Genomic DNA, 23,684 nt, shown 5'->3' on the forward strand with positions numbered 1-23,684 from the left:
CGAGAGAAACCCAGGTGTCCACTTAGCTGAAGATGGCCTTGCTAACGCCTGGTGGGTCCCTCTGCTTGGACACTGGTTGCCTGACTTCCGCCTGGGATTCACAAGGAACAGAGCACCGCCTGTAGAGCTGCCTTGCCATTCCCATGACACAGGTGCTACCATCTTCACGGGCTCCGGGGACCTCAGAAAACGAAATAGGACTGAGCTGTTGGATGAGGGGCTATGGGAAGACAACGGAAAGAATTTCCCAACCTCAGGTAGATGAAGTGAGAGGTGGCTCCACGCTGCTCCCAGGGAGAGAACACTGCCAGGTGCGTCTGAGTTCTGTGCCACCCAGGCAGTCACTCCTCTTCTCTGAAGTGTGTGGCTCCTGGGTCTCCTACCTTGCTCCTCCTTGCCCTGTCTTTGTCTTAGACTTTCCCCGGGTCCCTGTTGTGTTTCATGGCAGGAGTTGAGAAGGAGAAAAAGGAGGGAAAAAGAGAAATGGAAGCTCTGCGAACAGGCTGGCGGGCCAAGTGGACCGCACGCAGGATGCAGAGGCGTCAAGGTGATGAGGAGGAGGATGCAGTGGCAGGTGAGCTTGTTCAGCGGGTCAGGGAAACGTAGGGTAAGTCTGCAGTTGGCTGCCTTGGCAGCAGGAGGGCTTGAGGCAAGAAGGTCCGAAGGACTTCCAGAGGGGGCCACAGTCTCAGTTTCTGGAATAGAATTTGTGCCTCTATCATGGGCGGGGTAAAGGTCCACAGAGCAGGAAGGCCAGACCGTGGACTGCAGGTAGGATTCCCCAGCGTCCCCGCGAGACAGGGCTGGAGACAGAGGCTGCCTGCCTTGTCCACACTCCTCGCTCACCCGCCCCTACAAATGCTATCCAGCTCCCCCACCCCATTTTGGCCCAAGCCCCCCGGGGAAGCTACATGGCGTTCTCACCACGGACCCAGTGCCGGCTGCGCTTCTTCCCTCTGACCTATTTTTTAATCATCTGATGGGATTTCACCTCCCCCCCAACCCAAAGCCCTGGCCCCCTGGGCCCGTCAGCTCCTCGGCGGCATGTCAAAACTGCCCCTGTCACTTTGCGTTGGTTTCTCAGTCCAGCCGGCCCCTCCCCCAGGACCTGAGAGCCAGGGCTAATTACCCAGCTGCTGAGCCCCAGCCCCCTTCCCCTCCGTCCCCAGCCCCAACAGAGGGGCCCAGGATCACCCAGAGTGGGGAGGGGGAGCTGGGCCTCCTCACCCTCCTGCTGCCTGGCAGGAAGTCCTTCCTGCTGTCTAACCTCCATCCACCCCCCCCACCCCCCCCACCCCCGCTCTGACCTGCCCCTAGCCCAATCACAGACACAGAGGATGTCGGTACTGGATGGGACTTTGGGATCCCCCTTCAGGGACAGAAAGAGGACAAGCAGCTTCCGGTGTCGGGTTTAGGGGAGTCTTTTGTCCCCTCGCCCCCACTCTCTGCACAGAGAGGGTCACCAGGGACTAATGGTGGAGCCAGGATCAGAATCCAGAGCTCCCCCGCTGTTCTGGGTCCTTCCCCACTGACGTCTGTTTCAGTTTCTATGCAACTCTGCTCCCAGCCCTGGTGTGTTCCCTGCCATGTCCCTCTTTCCCTTGTCCATTCTCTTGGCCTGTGGAGCTTCATCTGGCATTCCAGGGCTCTCCTGGCTTGCTTTAGGCACCGTTTAGGAATGGGATTTGTCCCTTCATCCCTTCTGCCCACCACGCCCACGTCCCCCTCTTCTCTACCTCTTTAATCCATCCCTGGTCCAGCCCATAAGCCTGTCCCATCTCGTCTCCACCCAACGATGTTAACGTGGGGGACAAGCCAAAGGGCCTCAGGCCAGAGACAACATGCCCGGTGCAGACTCACAGACAGAGGCCTAGGCCCAGACAGATAGACAGACAGACAGCATGTCCACCAAGCTGGAGATAGATCTCAAGGTGCTGATAAAGAGAGCTGAGGAGATGTAGAGACAAGCAGACTCAGAGGCCCAGAGAGAGGAGATGCAGTAGGTACGGAGCCTGCCCTCGGCCAAGCACACAGAGCTTTTACAGATCCCAGAGACAGCTGGATGTACAGAAGATACGCCACGCACGGGCAGAGACACAGAGACCCCGAGAGGCCAAGAATCAGACAAACATAGCAGAGCAACAGAGACTCAGAAGCTCTAGAGACTAATAGACTCTCAGGACAAACAGGGATGCATGTGGCTCCCAGGAAGCCAGAAGAGGGCCTTGGAGAGAGGGCGGCTGAGCAGTGGCCAGAGGCCCTGGGGTTGGCCTTCTAAGAGAGGCCCCCTGGCCTGGCAGGCCTGACTCTGACCAGGAGCTGCACTGTCTCCAAGAGCACAGGAGCCTGGCTGTGGAGGGGTTAACTCGATTAGCCCCCCACTCACCCTTCTTTTCATCCCTCATCTCCCTACACTGCCCCCCCACCCCAAGCTCCCTTTACCCAAAGCCCAGGGTGTTCCCCCCCCCTCCTGGTAACCGGACCCTGCTTCCTGCCTGAGATTAAGGGCCTGTCTGCTGAGATTCCCCCGAAGGGGGGGGAGGGAACACAGCCTCTTCCCAGGGCCTCCCTAAAGCTGGGGTTCGCCCATCTATAACCTGGGGCATGCCCCCATGATTACAGACATGCTCAAGTACCCAGTATCTTAGTGTCCCTTCAGGAGGACACAGGAGACCTGGTCTGGGAGCACAGCTGGGGTGGGGTGCTGTGTGGATGCATGCGGGGCGTGTGGGGTGTGGGTCTTGTGTGAAGAGCTGGGGCGGGGGTGAGAACAGTCAGAGACCAAGAGAAGAGATGGTCCCTGATAGGTGCCCACAGAGGGTGAAGGAAGGACTGAAATGCAGGAAGACCCAGGCATGGCCTGGAGCCAAAGGGTAAGGGCTGTCCAGCCTTGAGGGGTGTGGGGCGGGAAGGGTGAGCCAGCCTGGGGGTGAGAACCCAGAGCCTTTGACCTTGAGATGAGCCCACGCTGACCACCGGGTGCTGGGTGCTGGGGACACAGAACTCCTGCAGCTGTCATGGGGGGAGGGGATCCTACAGGTGCATGTCACCCTCCCTTCTGCCCTCCCTGGCTGTTAATCCGATGGTTCCGGCCATGCTCTCTGAAGGACTGGCAATCTGGGCCCCAAGGGAGAGGGCATTTAGGGCGGGTGAGGGGTGAGCAGAGGCAGGGAGGCTGGATGTAGGACAAGAGAAGGGGTGCGCCTGTGGGCACTGGCTCACAGGTTTGTCTAGCGTAGCTGTGTGTGTGCACACACGTGGGTCATGTATATGCACAGGCTGGTGGGCTGCCAGGGGCAGTTGGGCTGAAGGGCTCCAGAACTCTGGCTCTGGCATCATGTTGCTAGGAGCTCTTTGGGGGCAGGGGCTGAGCCTAATTGATCTCTGTGATCCCAGAGTTCCGGGCCCCCCCCCCCCCCCAGAGACATGAGTCTCTGGGAATGGGGGATGGGCATTTCGGGGAGGAGGGGGGAGGCCTGTACTTTTTGAGGTGGAGTCTTACACAGAAGTTCTCATGAGGCCCAGGGCCCTTCGTGGAAGGCTGGAGGCTGGCTTGAAGAACCCTTTGTGAGGGCCCCGTGGGCCTTGGAGGGAGGAGAGTAGGACATAGACAGCTTGGAAGAGAGAGAAGAGGCAGTTTAGCCCAGCCTATGCCTCTGATTCAGGCCTGTCTTGGGGCCAAACCCCTCACCTTTACGACCTCACAGCTCCCTGAGATCCAGTTCACCCAGTTTGTCCTTGCGGCAGGTCTATTGGCTTTTCTTGCTGGCAAGGAAACCAGAGAGGTTAAGCTGCTGGAATAGGCCACACAGCCGGTGAAGGTTGGAATTGGGGTTCCAAGCCCGCCCTCCTTTCCCTGTGCCCTACCCTCAACACTCACAGGCAGCCTTGCCTCAGTAGGCCTCCCTCTCACTCAGGCTCCCTCTCTTCTATCTTGCACCCCCTCCTGCCCCACCTGAGACTTCCTCACTAAGGCCCTCGCCCCCCCGCCCCCCTCCACCTCTAAATGCCTCCTTCAGTAGGGCCCAGGCCTCACACTGGCTCTCTTTCCCTTCTTGCCTCATCCCCAACGTGCTGTCCCTCTCTCTTGCCCAGCTACCCTCTCAGGCTGGGCCCACCAGGGTGGAGGGGAAACAGCCTGGGTCCTGGGGCCTCTGAGTCTCCACAGCCCCCAGCTTTGGTTCCCCCGGCCCCCAGCTGGCTGCTCAGCACTGTGCAGTGTGAGTGAGCCCATTCAGGAGCCTTCTGGATCCTGAGGGAGTTCAACACTCCATATATAAAAATTTATTTGAGAGAGAGAGAGGTAGCAAGAGAGAGCACGGCAGGGGAAGCAGGGGCAGAGGGAGAAGCTGACTCTCCGCTGAGCAGGGAGACTGATCCCAGGACCTTAGGATCACGACCTGAGCTGAAGACAGATGTTTAATCCACTGAGCCACCCAGGTGCCCCGACACTTCATACATTTTAAGAAGACCCAGACCCGGGTAGCTGTTTGATTCTGGGGGAAGGAAGGAATTATCTGGTCCTGAAGCTTCGATAAGAAAATCTTCCCCATGCGGGTGGCAGCCGTCCTCAAGCCTTGAAACCTGTCCATCCACTGCACTGAGGCACACAGCAAGCAAGGTCAGGGACACTGAAGGTCCCTCTATGGCCCAGGGCTCGGGGGTGGAGGAGTGAAATGGGAGGGGAGCCAAGAGTGGGATGTGTGTACTCCCTGGAGCCCATGTCACCTGGAGTCTTTCTTGAACACACAGATTCTAGGGACCAGCCATAGACCTAGGAATCCAAATCCCTCAAGGCAGGTTGCAGGAATCCACATTGCAAGAGCCTTCTGGCACAGTCTGTGACCTACAGCTGTGGCAGGTGCTGTGTGACATCAAGGGGGCCTCACTCATTTTGAGTCTTTTTTTTTAAGATTCTATTATTTTTTATTTATTTATTTATTTATTTATTTATTTATTTATTATTTATTATTTATTTTTATAGGCATTTTTTAAAGATTTTTTTTATTTATTCATGATAGTTACAGAGTGAGAGAGAGAGAGAGAGAGAGAGAGAGAGAGAGAGAGGCAGAGACACAGGCAGAGGGAGAAGCAGGCTCCATGCAGGAAGCCCGACATGGGACTCGATCCCGGGTCTCCAGGATCGCACCCCGGGCCAAAGGCAGGCGCCAAACCTCTGTGCCACCCAGGGATCCCTTATTTATTTATTTTAAAGATTTTTATTTATTTATTCATAAGAGACACAGAGAGAGGCAGAGACATAGGCAGAAGGAGAAGCAGGCTCCATTCAGGGAGTCTGATGCGGGACTTGATCCCAGAACTCCAGGATCACGTCCCAAGCCAAAGGCAGACACTCAACCGCTGAGCCACCCAGGCAACCCCCCTCTTTTTTTTTTAAGATTTTATTTATTTATTCATGAGAGACACACAGAGAGAGGCAGAGACATAGGCAGAGGGAAAAGCAGGCTCCCTGTGGGGAGACCAATGCAGGACTCATCCCCAAGACCCCAGGATCATGCCCTGAGCCAAAGGCAGACGCTGAACCACTGAGCCACTCAGGTGCCTCTCATTTTGAGTCTTAAATCAGCTTGAAAAGGAACCTTGAAAACATACATAGGACAACAGGGTGAAGAAAACTAGCGTCCAAGCTGGTGGTTAGGGACAATTTTCTTTTCTGTTTTCCAAACCATTTGCAACGGGATAGCATGACTTTTCATTAATTATTATTACTCTGACTCAAAATGGAAGGCAGACATTCTTGTGGGAAGAACACTTAGATCAAGAGTCAAGAGGCCAGGGTTCCAGCCCTGCTGGGCTTGGCCATGAATGGTGGCCATGAATTGGTTGGTCGTTCAGTTTCCCATATTCACTATCCAGCTTGTGTCATAACGTGTGATATTTATTGGAGACCATGACTCTCAAATCCTGGACACACACCTTGTGTTGCTTATCCTGGTGGACCAGCCTTCTGGAAGCTCACCAGGTGGATGGGATGGGAGAGGGGCCGGGAGGGACAGTGATGGGGAAGTGAAGGGATCCCAGGGGGCCTGGCCTCCTGCTCCTCCTTTCCCACCTCTCCAGCCCTGGGGCCTGGGAAGAGGATGAGGTGGCAACAGGAGGAGGAGGTGTCACTGCCAGGGTTCTTCTTCTCACCCAAGCTGGCAGAGGGGCGGGACTGGCAGTGGTGACTAGGGCCACTCAGCCCCCGCTTTTCACAAGCACTTTCTTTTTTGGGTGGAAGAAATTGGAGTAAGGGGGTGAGGAATCTGGGATTGACGATCCCGTAACAGCCCATCAGGTTAAAGAGAGACTGCCCCTAACCACTGTCTTCCTCCAGGGACGTGTTCCCAGGCCCATCTGATCCTGAGATTCGTAATCCCCCCTGCCCTAGATACCTGCGTGGGAGCTTGGGGCATCCTGTTCCGGGGCAGGGGGATAGATAGATCTCTTGATCTGAGGATTAATGTGGAAAAGAGGAGGGGGAGAGAGGGAGGAACAAGACTCTTTTTGGCCTTCCATAGCCAAGTACTTAGCAAAAATGTCCCCCCAAAGAGATGTCAGCATTCAAGTCTCCTGGGGAAATTAGTCATTCAGGGAAGTCATACTGAAATCTCTCATGTTTCTCAAAAAGTAGCCAACGGTCCCAAGGTCGCCATCTCTTTCAGGCAATGCTGCCTCACTTGGAACAGCAGGCAGAAACTTCCTGCCTCCCTAAGGCATGGGGGAAATGGTGGGTAAAGGGGTAGGAGGTGCCAGTCCCTGGTGTTCGCGCTGTCGTGTACCTCGTGTACCTCGTCTCCATCCTTAGAGGATGGGCTGCTTCTCTCTTCCCCCACCCTCCCTGGGTCATGCCCGCCTCCTGGGATCTCCAGCTTTGCCTTCACCTGCCAGCCTGCCTCTTGGTTCAGCTCTAGTTGGGAGCAGAGAGTCCCCGTGGACCCCTACGGGTGAAGCCCTGTTGGGCTGGGACAGAGATGTAGAGATGGGGCAGCCCCCAGGGGAGAAGCCAGGAGGTCTGGGAGGGAGTGGGGAAAGGAGAGGTTAACCTTTAACATGATGAAAATGTGAAAGTATTTTTCAAAACACTCTTAAAAATGTAAATCTTTATCTATATGTAAAAAATTCCATGACACCTTGTTGAGTGAAAAAAAAATACACATTACAAAGCAGCACATGTGGTATTTATATAAAATTGTGTGTGTGTATGTGTGTGTGCACGTACACAAAAGACAGAAGGGCTGTGTGCAGGGAGTGATGTCTGGAGGGGTGTTCACCAAAATCGTAATTCTGTTTGCCTCTTGCGGGGGGGATTCGGGGTGGTTTATACAGTCCTATTTTTACTTTTACTGCTTAAATTTGCTATGAGTATGTTTTATCTTATATGCAGGAAAACTCTCAAAGATGCTATTTTCAACTGGAGGGGGGATTGTTTTCTTCATAAAAAGACTCTGTGTTAGTCAACAGAAAAGGAAGAGCAAGAAAAGCTCTGGTCTGGTGGTCCTATCACTCAGGACAAGTGGGTGTCCTTCCTGTGAGCCAGCTCTGAAACTGATCCAAGTAGCTTTCCAGATGGCTCGAGGCGCTGCCCAGGCCCAGCCTCTCAGGTAAGGCTCACAGCCCCTCGGAAAAGTAGATCAGTGTGTTTCCCCCATTCTACAGATGAGGTAGGTGAGGCTGCCTTTCAGGCAGGGGAAGTGACTTGCCCAGGTCACACATACCTGAGTGACAGGCAGAGCCAGGGCCAAGGCTCTGAGCAGGGGCAGGTCACTGCACTCTTGGTGCTTTTGCTGCCCTCCCAGGCCCAGGGCCCTGCAAACCTGCGGTTGCAGCCATGCAGTCGCCTTCAAGGATCTGTGCCTGCTGCGGGCCAGCTTCCAGGGCCGCCTGGGGGCTGGAGGAACAAGCTGCATAGGACAGAGCCCACCTGGGTCTCTGGGCTGGAGGAAGAACACGATCACTGCGGGGGGAGCCACTTAGCACAGGGCCTGGGGGCACGGAGCGCTTCAGGAGATCCGTTGAACGTTCGGGGCCTAAGCGGCTGGGACTTGAGCGCAGACCCTGCTGGTTGCTCTGAGCTGCCTGCCAGCGCTGCCAGACGCCCTGTGAGTCCCATCCGGGCCATCGCCATCACCGAAGGCTTCCTGTAGGAGGGGACCTTTGAGCTGAGCCTTGAAGGATGGGTGGAATGTCCACGAGGGTCCAGAGGAGAGGAACGGGCTGGCGTATCAGGTGGACGGGTGGACTCTTCCAGAAGGCGGTCTTTAAGGGCGAGCTGCGCGGACTCGCCACACCGTGGGGGCCTCCAGGCCTCCGCTACTGCATAGAATTTGCCGACTATTAGCCACGAGGGGGCGGGGTGAGGCGGGGCTGCGCCGAGGTGGTGGGGTGGGGGGAGCCCAGGGAGCTTCATAAAGCCACAGCAAAGGCGCCGCGACGCTAGTGACAGCGGCCCGCTGGAGAGGGAGCCCGGGAGCTGCCGCGCGCCCGCCAGACGCGGGCGCAGGACCCAGGCGTCCGAGGCCGGGCTCCGCTGGGGGCCTCTGCCCCGCCCCCGCCCCCGCGCCCGGGCCCCGCCCCCCGCGCCCCCGCGCCCGCCCCCGCGCGGAGAGCGGCCGGTCCCCGACGGCTGCGGGAAGGTGCCAGCCCGCCCCGGATGGGCATCGTGGCGCGGGGCTGCGGAGACATGCTGACGGGCACCGAGCCGATGCCGGCGAGCGACGAGGGCCGGGCGCCCGGCGCCGACCCGCAGAACCGCTACTTCTACCCGGAGCCCGGCGCCCAGGACGCGGCCGACCGTCGCGGGGGCGCCAGCCTGGGGGCGCCCTACGCCGGGGGCGCCCTGGTGCCCGCCCCGCCGGGCCGCTTCCTCGGAGCCTACGCCTACCCGCCCCGGCCCCAGGCGGCCGGCTTCCCCGGGGTGGGCGAGCCCTTCCCGCCGGCGGCGAGCGCCGAGGGCTACCAGCCCGGGGACGGCTACGCGGCCCCCGACCCGCGCTCCGGGCTCTACCCGGGGCCGCGCGAGGACTACGCGCTGCCGGCGGGGCTGGAGGTGTCGGGGAAGCTGAGAGTCGCGCTCAACAACCACCTGTTGTGGTCCAAGTTCAATCAGCACCAGACGGAGATGATCATCACCAAGCAGGGGCGGTGAGTGAGACGCGCGGCCGCCGGCGCCGGCGCCTGGGAGCCTCGGACCCGCGCGCCCGCCGGACGGGGGCGGGGGTCGTCCCTCTCCCTCTCCCTCTCCCTCTCCCTCTCCCTCTCCCTCTCTCCCTCCTCCCTCTCCCTCTCCCTCTCCCTCCTCCCTCTCTCCCTCCTCCCTCTCCCTCTCCCTCTCCCTCTCCCTCTCTCCCTCTCCCTCTCCCTCTCTCCCTCTCCTCTCCCCTCTCCTCTCCCTCTCTCCTGTCTAGACTTTGCTAGTGTCTCCTTGCGGCTCACAGTGGGGCTTAGGCTTTGGGGGAAGCGGGGAGGGAGTTGTAGCGCGGACACGAAAGTTCTGGGGGCTGTTTTCTCCCAGAAAGTTACACCAACAGGCAGAACTCAGGAGGGAGATGGAGAGAGTGGGTGCAATGCGAAGTTACCTGCTTGAGGGAGAAGGTACCTCTGGTTTCACCCAGAATTGGGGTGTGCCCTTGCCCCACTTTCTACCTCGATGGGGGGGTCCCCGTGAGCAGAGGGGGGCTGCGTTTTGGATTTGATGGGGCAGGACCCCTCTTTGCCCCTATGTGTGGGGAGATGGAGGAGAGGGCAGGGTCCTGTGCTGTGGCCAGTAACCCAGCGCCATCCCCCCACCTCTCATACCCCCACCCCCACCTTTCTTACCCCCCCACCTCTCTTATCCCCACTCTACCCCCACCTCTCTTACTCCCACCCTCCCACAGCACACCTCTCCCAGGCTTTTTGCTGCTGTTGGGCACAGGTCAGTTTTGGGAGGTGGGTAAGCACTAGGATTTGGTGACATGGAGGAGCAGTTGCCAAGTTTCCTTTCCGGTAGTACTTTGAGAGCTCATATGTCTGGTGTGAGTGTGTTTGGGGGGGATGGTAAAGTGTGTGGGGGGCACAGATCCCTTCTAGGCACAGGCCCCAACGGAGAGCACACATACCCAAGGGCCTGAGCAGGTGAAGCTAACCCACCCGCCCCAGCTGGCAGCCAGTCTCACTCTGCTCCCTCCCAGGTCTGTCCCCTAAAAGTCTTGCCTCACCCCTGGCCAGATACTTTCCAGGGTAGGATCCAGCATTGGGAACCCATGGGTCCATGGCTCAGGGTCCCCTGAGCCCAGTGCAAGAGGGGTAGGGTTTGGGGCCAAGGGTACTGCTTCCGGGGAAAGAAAGAGAAACTTGCCACCGGTGCGGTATTTGTTTAGTAAGCAATGCCGAGTGGGCCCTGCCTGGGTCTGGCATGTGAAAGCCTGCACCCATCCCTCCCAGTAAGGGCCTGCTCAGGCAGAGGACCAGGGAGGACCTCTGCGTGGAGGACCTGTGTCATCAGTGCGGCCAGGAGGAGTTGAAGGGCAGATACCCAGTGTGGGGCTTAGGAAAAGGGTGGGGAAGCCATGCAGGCCCAGGGGATTGGCATTCCATCTAGGCATTGCTGGGACGTTCTTCCTTTCCAGGGATTTCTGTGGGGTGGCCTGGGATGGAGGGATGGGTCCACCAACCACAAATAGCTCCAAGGCGCTGAGCTGTTCCTCTTTCTCTGGGATGAACCCAGGAAAGTTGGCCTTTTCTTTTCTGGTGTGGCCTTTATGCCCTCAGCCTTCTGATAATTCCTCTCTGCGTCCCCCCAGCCCTAGCCCCCTCTGAGTGCTCCCAGGCACAGCCCAGGCTTCTTAGTCCTCTCAAGTCTGAATTGGAGGGGACCCAAGAGATCCTCTCCAGTCCCCTTCCTTCACAGACAGGGAAATGGGCTCAGAGACAGGAAGAGACTCTTCCGAGGTTACACAGCACACCTGTCGCTGGCAGAACGGACACCCGAACCCAGCCTCTTGAGGCCAGGAGTAAAAACAGCCGCCTCTGCTGTCCAACGGCTTTGATGCATTCAGAGTGCTTTCATTTCCATTCTTTCACCGTGTGCTCCGTACCTAGAGAGGTCTCCCCATTCACAGCTAGGGACACTGAGACATGGGGACAGCTGGTGGCTTGTCCTCAGTCACACAGCAGACCTGAACTCAGGCCTCTACTCTTGGGTACTCAGGAAGCCCTCCCACCCTGGAGCCTGGCCGAGGTCTCCCTACAACCTGCTGCCAGGGCCCTGCCCTTCAAGTCTTGAGGGGTGGGCTGGGCAGACCACTGGCCAGAACTTCAGGGATCCGGTGGGTGTGGGGCCGGCTGTGGGCTGCCCGCAGCCTGGTTAGGGGATGTCTCACGGGGATGTGTCTCTGCAAGGTCACCGCCACTACCCCTGTGGCTTCCTTCTTTCCTTTATGTTCTTGCTGAATAATTCTCTCTTGACAAGTTTTGTTGTCTCCCTTTTAGATCCATACACCTATTTTCTTTTATTATGAAAAATTCCAATATGTACAAAAGTACAGAGAAAAACCTCACAGGCCCCCATGTACCCATCACCCAGCTTCAACAGTTGTTACCACTGGGCCAATCTTGTTTCTTCATCCTTGCTTCTGCCTCCCACCGCCTAGTCTGCAATTGCATTGTGATGGTGTTAAGTATTTAGTAAGTAGATCCTAGGCATTATATTCCTTCATTCTTTTTTTTTTTAGATTTTATTCATTTATTCATGAGAGACACAGAGAGAGAGGCAGAGACACAGGCGGAGGGAGAAGCAGGCTCCATGCAGGGAGCCTGATGAGGGACTTGATCCCAGGACCCCAGGACCACACCCTGGGCAGAAGGCAGGTGCTAAACCGCTGAGCCACCCAGGGATCCCCTATTCCTTCATTCTTAAAATTTCTCTATGTAGATCTAAACATAGTTTTTTACAATTCTATTAATTTTATTTATTTATTTATTTATTTATTTATTTATTTATTTATTTATTGGGGGGTGAGGGAGAGAGAGAATCCTAAGCAGGCTTCACACCCAGCATGGGGCCCGACATGGAGCTCCATCTTATGACCCTGAGATCAAGACCTGAACCGAAATCAAGAGTTGGACACCCAACTGAGTCACCCAGGTCCCCTAAAAATGGCTTTTTAAAAGTAAACACAATATTGTTAGCAATACTGCGAAGAATTTCATAAATATCAAATTTCCCTGATCATTTCATAATTGTGTGTGTGTGTGTATGTGTGTTTCACAATCCTTATGCTTTCCATCTATCTGAGGGATGGCTTCCGAAACCATGGGGTCCCCGTTGGAAGAGGGCAGTGGCCCCTCACCATTTTCTTTGGTCCCTCCCCTCAAATCAGACCTCAGAGGCCCTGTGGTGGGGTGGAGGGGACAGAGAACACAGAGGCCCCAGTTCAGCCCCACCAGCCCACATCACCCAGGTACCTAAACCTGGGCTCCAGAGATCTGGGAACTCGGCGGCCATTTCCTTCTGCTACTGGCTTCTGAAGATCAAGGACTCAGAGAACAGCACCCTTTCTCTCCCATTTGGAGGGCTGACTGTCCCTCTGTGGGTTCCAGTGACCTGCCAGTCACTACCACATCACCCACGGCCTTCTTCCTTTCTGAAAAATCCTCCTAGCCCAGGCCCACCCACAGCCCCACGGCCTTTTTGCCTTGGGCTGACTCACTCCCTCCCAAATCCTTCCTCTCCCACCCACCCAAGACCCCTCCTTCAGTATGGACAAGTGACATAGTCTGTCCTCCATGGGCAGCAACGGGATTGGGCATTGGGGGTTGGCACTTCCCAGCACCAGAGCCTGACCCAGTCTCTGAGGTGGGGAGGAGAAAGTGAGACTCAGTGTTGGACTGGCCAGTTGGAAATGTTGGAGTTCCACTCTGCGTGTTTGTGGAGATTTAGGGTGTCTACCCCAGACTTGTGCTGTGTTTTGGTGTGGTGCTGGGTGTGTGTGTGTGTGCTGTGAATGTGTCAGCGTGCATCGAAGAGTTGATGGTAGACGTTCTCAGTAGAGGAAGAGAGAGGCAGGCGTCTGTGTGTGTGGGTGTGTGGGTGTGCATTCGTTGCTGGCAATCCCCACTTTTCTGGGTGTGATTAGTTGATTGTTATAATTAAGATAACTTTGGGTAGCTCTGTTGTTAAGAATCTCAATTTGCATTTATGTGTGCGTGTGTGAATTTAGCGGTCGAGAAAACTATACAGTGCCACCCTGTCCTCCATCATTGATCACTGGCCTCATAGCCATGGTGGCCTCCCCTTGCCTACATTCCTGACCTTGAGAACTTTTTAGATCTTTAAAACAATTTGTTTGTCTGTTTGTTTATTGAAGCTTTAAGCCTGCTTTAATTTGGACTAACTGGCTTCATTTCTCTTGGGGCAGATGAATACAGCTTTACTTTCTGTTGGCTGTTTGCTAGTGGCTGTCCGATTTCTACTAAGTTGGGTCTGAGGTTGATGGAAGGAGGAGATCCTTTGATGCCTGAGCAGTTTACAGTTCGATAGGTCCAAGGCACTGCCGGAGTATCCTTCTGAAAGATGCTGCTAATTTACACCCCCAGGAAGAGTGTGTGAGAGCACCCATTTCCCCACAGACTCATTGGCATTAGATAATCAGTTTTAAAACATCTTGCCAACATGACTTAGAAAAAACTGCCTCCTTGTGATTTGTACGTGATGATGGTGAATTGGAGAGTATCAGAGGTGTTCAGGATAGGGCGGGGGTGTAGTATGATGACCCTGCGAGTCATTTCAAGATGGGACTATCTCATTTCAAGATGGGATAGTCCTGAGCAGCAGTGGAGGAATTTAGAGTCCTGGGCTCTGTCCTCTCAGGGCAGAATGATAAGTGGTCTTTCTGGAGAGCTTAGTTTGGCACCAGACCCTGTTCCTTCCCAGCAAAGTGTCATGTAAAGCAGGGGCTATTTTGGGATTCCAGCTGGCAGTGATTCTAGACTTTTAGGGTGAAACGAGACCTTCCTTCTCCTCTTTCTTTCCTCCATCCTCTTCCTTCACAGTGAAGTGTCTCCTTCACTTCCCTTCACCAGAGATAAGCAGGGTAGAGAGATGAACACCACAGCATGGTTGCCGATGTCAGGAGACACACACTCTGTTTCCCACCAAGGAGCGTCACCTCGGCTCTCCGATCTTTGGTTTCTTTGAGTATAAAATTGGAAATAACATTTTACATCTCAGGTGAACTGGCTGCTGCTAAGGAGAGGCACAATGAATATATCCTTTTCTTCCTTTTTTTTTAATTTTTTTATTTATTTATGATAGTCACACACAGAGAGAGAGAGAGAGAGGCAGAGACACAGGCAGAGGGAGAAGCAGGCTCCATGCACCGGGAGCCCGACGTGGGATTCGATCCCGGGTCTCCAGGATCACGCCCTGGACCAAAGGCAGGCGCCAAACCTCTGCGCCACCCAGGGATCCCTCCTTTTCTTCCTTTATTCATACAAGTTTGGATAGGAACTGGTTATAATACAAAAAACCCGAGCAACCTGACCACTGTCATAGAATGAGTTGGTAGTAGAGATGTGTTGAAAATACTGTCCCAGCAGCCTTAATTGCTCCAGGTCCCATCCCTGACCTTTGATTTCTCAAGCCAACTGGCCCACTGAGCCCCTGAAACCCAGAGCCTGGAGCTAGAGCCTGGACTTTTGCTCGGGGTCCTTCCGCCAGGTGAGAGGGCCTTGATAGCTCTGGGCCTGCAAGAGGGTTGGGTGGAGGAGGGACCGGATGAGCTGAGTTTCACATCTTTCAAACTGCTTCACAGTTCTCAGAGGAAAAATGGATGAGTTCTTGTCTCCATTTTTGGGTGAAGAAGCAGGTTTGGTTTGGGAATTAACTTACTCCAGGGGATGGGGCTAGTAAGTCTCTCTCTCTTTTTTTTTTCTCAGCATAGGAGAGTCTGGAGAAGACAGGACTGTGGGGAGACCTTCCCAAGGTTATTAATGGTGTTGCTCGGGGAGCTTCTGAGGACTAGGGTGCACCCCAAAGTATTCCTAGGCCTCTGGAACTCTCCCTCCTCCAGTGGACTGGTGTCTTTCTTCCCATGACTTCTCGTAGGAGGAGGGGAGAGGTGTGTGGGAATGAAAAGTAGTTCTGATGAGGATTTGTTTCTGCCATCCTGAAAATTCTGTTCTTCCTCTTTGGGTTTGAAAAGAAAAGCTATCCCATTAGAATTAGCGATAGTATTGGTGTTGGTACTGGTGGTGGAAAGGATAATTGTAGTGATGGTGATAATGGAAGTGATGGTTTGGTGACGGGGGCAGTGATGGTAGAGGTGGTGGTTGTAGTGATGGTGATGGAGGGTGTTGATGGTGGTGATAGGTGTAGTGATAGTGGTGATGGGGGTGGTGGTGGAGGTGATGGTTGTAGTGATAGTGGTGATGGAGGGTATCCATGGAGGTGGTGGTTGTAGTGATGGTGCAGGTGGGGGTGGTGATGGTGGTTGTAGTAACAGTGGTGATGGGGGTGGTGATGGTGGTTGTAGTGACAGTGGTGATGAGGGGTGTTGGTGGAGGTGGTGGTTGTAGTGATGGTGAAGGTGGGGATGGTGATGTTGGTTGTAGTGATAGTGGTGATGGGGGGTGTTGGTGAAGGTGGGATTGTAGTGATGGTGCAGGTGGGGGTGAAGATGGTGGAAGTGACAGAGATGGTTGTGGTATGGAAGTGCTTCCTTCTCAGAATCTATTACACTGGCACAATGGAGGTTAGGGCAGCATCCCAACCTCAACTTCCTCCACTTTTCCTGGGAAGCAGGACTTTGAGTGTGAGGATTGTGCTTAACAGAACTCTTTCAGGTGGATGGGAAGTTCCATCTAGGATTTTGGGTACTTCTCTGAAGGCTCAGGCCTGGGGCAGGCCATACTACAGACACCAGGCCCGGGAGGATGGGGCAGGGAAAGCGTGGGTGCCACAGGGCTGGAAGTGTTAGCACGGTGATGGCCAGCCGCTGTGGAAAGATGGGTCGGGGACCAAGACCACACCAGAGCTTGGAGGACTGAGGCATGAGGGCCTACAGGGAAGTGCCTGAGGGGGCTGGCTTGTGGCTTTGCTCCTCACCAGGAAGCAGACTAAGGTTAGCAACAGTGGCATGCAGCTAATATCTAGCAACTGACCCTGTGAGAGAAAAACATTGAGGGTTGCCTAGGTGGCTCAGTCAGTTAGGCATCTGCCTTTGGCTTGGGTCATGATCCTAGGGTCCTAGGATCGAGCCCCCCCCCCCCCCCCGCATTGGGCTCCCAACAGGGAGTCTGCTTCTCTTTCTGTCTGTGTCTCTGCCTCTTTCTCTGTGTCTCTTTTGAATAAATAAAATCTTTTTTTTAAGATTTTATTTATTTATTCATGAGAGACACACACAGGGAGAGAAGCAGAGACACAGGCAGAGGGAGAAGCAGGCTCCATGCAGGGAGCCCGACATCAGACTCGATCCCCGGACCCCAGGGTCATGCCCTGGGCCGAAGGCGGTGCTAAACTGCTGAGCCACCCTGGCTGCCCGAATAAATAAAATCTTAAAAAGAAAAGAAAAGAAAAAGAACTGCCAATTTCCTTGGTGAGGTAAAACTATCCCTCATGTTAGCTCACCCCACCAAAAAAAAAAAGGAAAGAAAAGAAAAAAGAGAAACATTTAAAAGAGAAACACCCTGATTCACAGCATTTGCTGATTTCCGTGGTGTAAATACTCCCGTGATGGCTGATTTCGAGCTTCGCACGTGGTATCACCGAATGCAGAGTCGGGAAGAGCCAGGCAGTGGCTGTCTGGTATTTCTGTCATACAGGAACAAGAGGTGTAAGTCACCTCTAGAGCAGAGATGAGGGACGCCTGGGTGGCTCAGTGGTTGAGAGTCTACCTTTGGGTCAGGGTGTGATCCCAGGGTTCTGAGATCGAGTCCCACATTGGGCTCTCCACAGGGAGCCTGCTTCTCCCTCTGCCTGTGTCTCTGCCTTTCTGTATCTCTCATGAATGGATAAATAAAATCTTAAAAAAAAAAGAGCAGAGATGATAGTGAACTGTAGCAAATGAACTGAGAAGTGATGATTTTTGATGATTTAGTACCTTGGCTTATAATGTAATATACTTAATTGTAAGTTTATATAATTAAATTTTTATTTTTTTAAACGATTTTATTTATTTATTCATGAGAGACACGCACACATACACACACACACAGTGGGGCAGAGACACAGGCAGAGGGAGAAGCAGGCTCCATGCAGGGAGCCTGGACGTGAGACTCGATCCTGGGTCTCCAGGATCAGACCCTGGGCTGAAGGCAGCCCAAACCGCTGCGCCACCGGGGCTGCCCTAATTTAATTTTTAAAATATGGTGGTGTTTAAGAACTGGTTGGCACACTCCATGATCATTTCCAGTAGGTTCTTTCACCAGATGGAAGTGCCTCTAGGACACCACCAAAAGCCTTTGCGCAGGGTCAGCTGGCTGTGAGGTCAGGGGGCTGACAGATGCTGGGGGGGTCTCTCTCTTTTCAGGAGGATGTTCCCGTTCTTGTCATTTACTGTGGCGGGGCTGGAGCCCACCAGCCATTACCGGATGTTCGTGGATGTGGTCTTGGTGGACCAGCACCACTGGCGGTATCAGAGCGGCAAGTGGGTGCAGTGTGGAAAGGCTGAGGGCAGCATGCCAGGTAGGAGTGCCCTGGGGAGCGGTGGGCACTCTTTCTCTCCGAGACTGGGCGCCCCCTGGTGGATCCAGGAGGAACCCCCAAGCCCCTGCCCCACCAGACCTAAGATTTAATTCCTGGTCTCACCCTTATCCCCTCCCGCTTCTCACTCCCATTCTGTTTGTCCTGTCTACTCTAGTCTGCTTTAACCTGTCTTCTACTCAGTTCTCTGCCCTATCCAGTCCTCCCCCTGCCACCCTAGAGTGGGCGAAGAAGCCGCCCATCACCAGGGGCCTGGTCCCCAGGGGCTGCGTGCCAAAGAGGTTCACTGTCCACAGGAAACCGCCTGTACGTCCACCCAGATTCCCCGAACACTGGAGCGCACTGGATGCGCCAGGAAGTCTCGTTCGGGAAACTGAAGCTCACCAACAACAAAGGGGCCTCTAATAATGTGACCCAGGTGGGACTCCTTGCACCCTCCACCTCCCCTGACTGATTCTGTTCTGTAAAAGTCACTTTTCTTCTTCTCTGACCTTGGTTCTTTTTCCACCCACCTTGGAGGGGGGGGGCGTGTTGTGGAGATGAGGTGGGAGGGAGTGGACTCTCACGGGGTTGCATTCAGGATGGCATGGGCCAAGCCAGCCCTGGGGGTTTCTTCACTGAGCCCCAGGCCACTGTCACTGGTGCAGTGCACCATGCTGGGCATAGAGTTGGTGCCAGTGGGCCCTCCCTGCCCAGAGAATGGATACCAAGTCTTTCCTAGTTGAGCAATACTGTTAACAGAGCCCCACCCCTGAAAAGCCCTGCTTGTGCTAATACCTTGGTCACAGTAGACATCCCGGGGTGGGAAACAGGCAAAGAGGGCAGAACTGGTGCCCTGGAGAGGCTGGGGACCAGAGCTGGAGGGCCTGGGGGAAGTTACCCCGTAGCAGGGCAGGGGAATGGATGCGATGACCTCAGGGTCCCCTCTAGCCTGGCCAGAGGGCTACAAGCATGCGGCTCTCTCTTAGATGATCGTCCTCCAGTCTCTCCATAAGTACCAGCCTCGGCTGCACATCGTTGAGGTGAACGACGGGGAGCCGGAGGCGGCCTGCAACGCTTCCAACACACACATCTTCACCTTCCAAGAGACCCAGTTCATTGCCGTGACCGCCTACCAGAATGCGGAGGTAAGGGCAGCTGGCGGGCCTGAGCTGCGAGGGGCAGGAACGGGACAGTGGGGCCCGCAGTCTTCCCTGGTGGGGAATTTGGAAGTTGCCTAGCCCCAGACTCAGGACTCAGGTGCCTCTGTTTCCCCTCTCTCTAGATCACTCAGCTGAAAATTGATAATAACCCTTTTGCCAAAGGATTCCGGGAGAACTTTGAGTCGTAAGTGCCACTCGTTCTAGCTCACCAAGGGCCTATGGAGGTTTGACTCCAAACACGGGAGCATGTCTCGTCTTTGCCCCTAGGGGGTGGGAGGAGGTGGGATGGATGCTGGAGGGCCGGCGGGCCAGGCACAGAGGGTCCAGGGAGGGACATGCAATAATAGGCAGGCTCACAGGTGACTGGTTCTCTTCGTGACCACTGTTTGTTTTGCCTTCTTTTTCTTCTTCTTTTTATTTTTTAGCATGTATGCATCTGTTGACACCAGCGTGCCCTCCCCGCCTGGACCCAACTGTCAATTGCTTGCGGGAGACCACTACTCTCCTCTCCTACCCAACCAGTATCCTGTTCCTAGCCGCTTCTACCCAGACCTTCCAGGGCAGGCCAAGGACGTGGCTTCCCAGCCCTATTGGTTAGGGGGCCCCCGGGACCACAGCTACGAGGCTGAGTTTCGGGCAGTGAGCATGAAGCCTGCCTTCCTGCCCTCCGCCCCTGGACCCACCATGTCCTACTACCGAGGCCAGGACGTCCTGGCGCCTGGAGCTGGCTGGCCAATGGCCCCCCAGTACCCTCCCAAGATGGGCCCAAGCGGCTGGTTCCGCACCATGCGGACTCTCCCCATGGAACCTGGTCCTGGAGCTTCAGAGGGACGGGGGCCAGAGGACCAGGGCTCCCCTTCGGTGTGGACTGAGATCACCCCCATCCGGCCAGAGTCCAGTGACTCGGGACTGGGTGAAGGAGACTCTAAGAGGAGGCGCGTCTCCCCCTATCCTTCCAGTGGCGACAGCTCCTCCCCTGCTGGGGCCCCTTCTCCTTTTGATAAGGAAACTGAAGGCCAGTTTTATAGCTATTTTCCCAATTGAGCCGATGACATGACAGAAACCGTGTCATCGGGCTGGAGGACACCAGCTAATGCAGACAGCTGACTCCGGGCTGGGAGGCCCCAGCTCCCTTCGTCCCTTCTCCTTTTGTAGTTGGTTGAGGAAGAGGGGGGCTGAGAAGGCTTCTGGGGTTCCCTCGCTGCTTCGGGCCCACTGCGAAACCTGAGAGGCGTGTCCCCTGCCCCTTCCTCTGCCCTAACTACAGTCATTTACCTGGTGCTGCTTCTGGCTGTGGGTTCCCAGCTGGAGAACAGAAAACAGAACAAGAAGGTCTTGGACACAAAGGAGCTTCCCCTCGTCCGTGGGGTGGGGTGGGGGCCAGGTGGGGCAGGCTGGGAACTGGAGACTTGGCTGTCTTCCTTTGTAGAATGAACTTTGGGCAATTCTGTTTGTGTGTGTGTGAAAATAAAAATACCGTGGATTTTACACCAGCCAGCCAGCCAGCCAGCCAGGGTCGGCAACAGGACTCCGAGGACTTTGGGGCAGCTGGCCTGGGCCCCACCTGCTCAGAGACAGGGAGTCTCGAGGAAGGGGTTAGGAAGGGGGGGATGGTGCACACCTCAAGAAGCAATGTCTTGTGGGGGGTTGGTTGTGTGTATGTGTGCGCGCTTTTTTTCCTTTTCCTTTTTTATTTTTTTTGGAACAGGGAGGCTATTTATTGTACAGAGAGTGGTGTCTGGATATATTTCTTTTGTCTTCATCACTTTCTGAAAATAAACATGAAACTGTAGAATGTGTCTGCTTCAGTGCCCTGGAAGGGGACATGGATGGGGGACTCCACTGGGAAGTGCAAAGTGCACCATGGCTCTCCAGCAGCAGCTGAAGGCCCCAAGAACCTGAGCCTCCTAGGAATCCAGATTGGCCTCGTTTAGGGGATAAATGGAGTGAAAGGCCACGTCAATTCTACTTTGTAAGACATCTTGGGACAGAGAATGGCCCCTTCGTCTGTGTGGCACCCTGACCTGTGGAGGAGGGTAGGAGGGCAAGACCAAGGAACCGGGCTGGGAGGAGGTTGCGGGCTCTGCGGGGAAGAACAGCTTTGACTTCGCTTTGCATTTCTAGCTACTGTGGCTCTTTATATTCATCTCAGGATTGTTCAAAGGTTAAAGGAGTAAATGTAAATTGGATAATATGAAATGATGGTTGGTTTCATAGGTCAAGAACAGCCAAACGGGGCACCTGAGTGGCTCAGTGGTTGAACATCTGCCCTTGGCTCAGGGCATGATCCCCCCGGGGTCCTGGGATGAGTCCCACATCAGGCTCCCGGTAGAGAACATCTCCCTCTGCCTATGTCTCTGCCTCTCTCTGTATGTCTCTCATAAATAAATGAATAAAATCTCTTTTTTTTAAAAAAACTAGTGAACATTGGCAATTTCATAAGATTCAAACTAGCACCTGTAAAGAGTTTAGAACAGGGCCAGAAAAACAGTAAGCACTGTCTGTAAATGACTATTGTCATAATTCTCTAGTTCTGTTTTTCTCTTTCTCTTTATACACATACTGAATTGTGTTTGTAAAATGACACTGGCTTCTTTTAAAGAGTGTAAGCAATGCAGAAAAGTAAAAAGACAGCAATAAATTCTCCCAAATCTTACCACCCATCAAAAATTATCATTAAATGTTGAATGGGTTAGATAGACAGAAATATATTTTTTATAACATTGGAATTATATGGGAAATGCTTTTTTTTTTAAATTATTTGTAAGTCATCTCTACACCCAACATGGGGCCCAAACTTATAACCCTGAAATCAAGAGTTGCATGCTCCACTGAATGAGCTGGCCAGGCTCCCCTGAAAATACTTTTTCTTAATGAAAACTAGTCTATTGAATTTTAGTTTACAGAATTTAATAATACAAAAATAACTTCATCAAGCAAACTGTCAAAAACTGAAAAACTCTCAAGCAAGCCAAGGGATCGCAGAACTCGAGGTAAAGTTTTGTTTTTGTTTTTTGTTTTTCACAATTAAAAGCTAGTTTCTGAAAGAGCTCCCTAAGGGTAAGAAAGGAGTTTATGGGAAAGGTTCAGAAGTTGGGATTACTCTGTTTGGGATTACACCCTAGTGTGGGGCATACCCAATTCCTTTTTTTTTTTAATATTTTATTTACTTATTCATAAGAGAGAGAGAGAGAGGCAGAGACACAGGCGGATGGAGAAGCAGGCTCCATGCAGGGAGCCCGATGTGGGACTTGATCCCAGGACTCCAGGATCACGCCCTGGGCCAAAGGCAGATGCTAAACCGCTGAGCCACCCGGGCTGCCCAAAAGTGAGTTTTTTTTTTTAATATTTTTATTTATTTATTCATGAGAGAAAGAGAGGCAGAGACACAGGCAGAGGGAGAAGCCCCTGCTGGGAGCCCAATGCAGGACTGGATTCCAGGACCCCAGGAGCCAAAGGCAGACACTCACCCACTAAGCCACCCAGGTGCCCAGCATACCCCATTCTAATGCAGGGGGTGTCATCATGGGCCATGAGGTGTTCCCTTCTGTTGTAGGTTGCAAAACTTCATGTCTCACACTTCACATCCCCTTCTCTCCTGGTCTCTATCTATAGGCCATTTTTCATCACTTTCTGGTCAGAACAAGGAAAACATAAGAAGACATATTTGGTTCCATCCTCCTTAGATATAGGAGCTCATACTTTTGTAAATGACATTAGGAGTTCTGTCATACCATGCTCTGCATGCAGATTGCTCCTCCGCTGGCCCGGCTCTTTAGCTGTCACTCTCTGGAGTGCTTAAGTATTGGTATTAAATCAGACCTAGGGGCAGCCCGGGCGGCTCAGCGGTTTAGCGCCGCCTTCAGCCCAGGATCTGATCCTGGAGACCTCAGATTGAGTCCCACGTCGGGCTCCCTGCCTGAAGCCTGCTTCTCCCTCTGCCTGTGTCTCTGCCTCTCTCTCTGTATCTCTCGTGGATAAATAAATAAAATCTTTTCTAATAAAAAAATAAATTATACCTATCTCCCTTTTTGGCCACTGTTTTTATTTTTATTTTTTTAGGGCTTTTTTTTTTTTTCCCCATAATCTCTACACCTAACACCCAACGTGGGGCTCAAACTCATGAACCTGAGATCAAGAGCTGCATGCTTTTCCGAATGAACCAGCAAGGCACCCATCCTCCACTGTTTTTAAATGGTTTTTGTTCACTTCACTAGATATAAGTGAAGGGAGTTGTATTTTATACACTTTACTTTTCCCAGAAGTGTGGGGGCATATGTTTTGATGCTTTGTTATTTGACTCATAAAGATTCACTACTATTTTCTGTTCACTATTAAATGTACCACTTACTGAAAAGGTACTGAAAATACCAAAATATATCTTTTTTTGAAAATATTTTATTTATTTATTCATTATATATATGTAAGCTCTTTATATATATAAATTCTTTACCCCAGTGTGGGACTCAAACTCACAACCCTAAGGTCAACAGTTGCATACTCAATTGACTGAGCCTGCCAGGCACCCCTTCAGTTCTTTTTTAATCCCCACAGATTATACTCCTGTATCACTTGGTTGAGATAGTAGTTGCTTGGGTTTAACTTTATGTCACCATTCTATTTGTTCACTATTCCTTTTTGCATTTCTGCCTCTTTTTTCCTGGAATCACTTTCCTACTTTTTAAACTAAATCCTTTATAACTTCCTATTGGGCGGTTTCTTTGTAAATTCCGCATAAACGTGTTTGTTACAAAGATTATTATTTCCCCATCTTTATTGGGTGGTATTTTGCTGAGTAAACAATTTTAAATGGATAATAATTTTTTCTTATTTTACAGAAGCTATTCCACTGTCTTCTG

General features: G+C 53.3%; 1 protein-coding gene across 1 annotated transcript; it reads left to right on the top strand.

The window, feature by feature from the left end:
• The first annotated feature begins 8,653 nt into the window (after window positions 1-8,653).
• Window positions 8,654-20,157, top strand: TBX21 (T-box transcription factor 21). The gene is made up of 6 exons (XM_055333250.1): window positions 8,654-9,144; window positions 17,511-17,665; window positions 17,980-18,101; window positions 18,652-18,810; window positions 18,948-19,009; window positions 19,251-20,157. Exons 1-6 carry the CDS (start codon window positions 8,654-8,656, stop codon window positions 19,867-19,869), a joined length of 1,608 nt encoding a protein of 535 aa, XP_055189225.1. The 3' UTR covers window positions 19,870-20,157.
• The last annotated feature ends 3,527 nt before the right edge of the window (window positions 20,158-23,684 follow it).

Source organism: Nyctereutes procyonoides, unplaced genomic scaffold, assembly GCF_905146905.1.
Source record: "Nyctereutes procyonoides isolate TBG_1078 unplaced genomic scaffold, NYPRO_anot_genome, whole genome shotgun sequence".
Lineage (NCBI taxonomy): Eukaryota > Metazoa > Chordata > Mammalia > Carnivora > Canidae > Nyctereutes > Nyctereutes procyonoides.

Coding starts and splice junctions, on each gene's coding strand:
- TBX21 (XM_055333250.1), top strand. CDS start 8,654: ATGGGCATCGTGGCGCGGGGCTGCGGAGACATGCTGACGGGCACCGAG. Junction 9,145..17,510: donor ATCATCACCAAGCAGGGGCG/GTGAGTGAGACG, acceptor CTCTCTTTTCAG/GAGGATGTTCCCGTTCTTGT. Junction 18,811..18,947: donor CCGCCTACCAGAATGCGGAG/GTAAGGGCAGCT, acceptor CCCTCTCTCTAG/ATCACTCAGCTGAAAATTGA.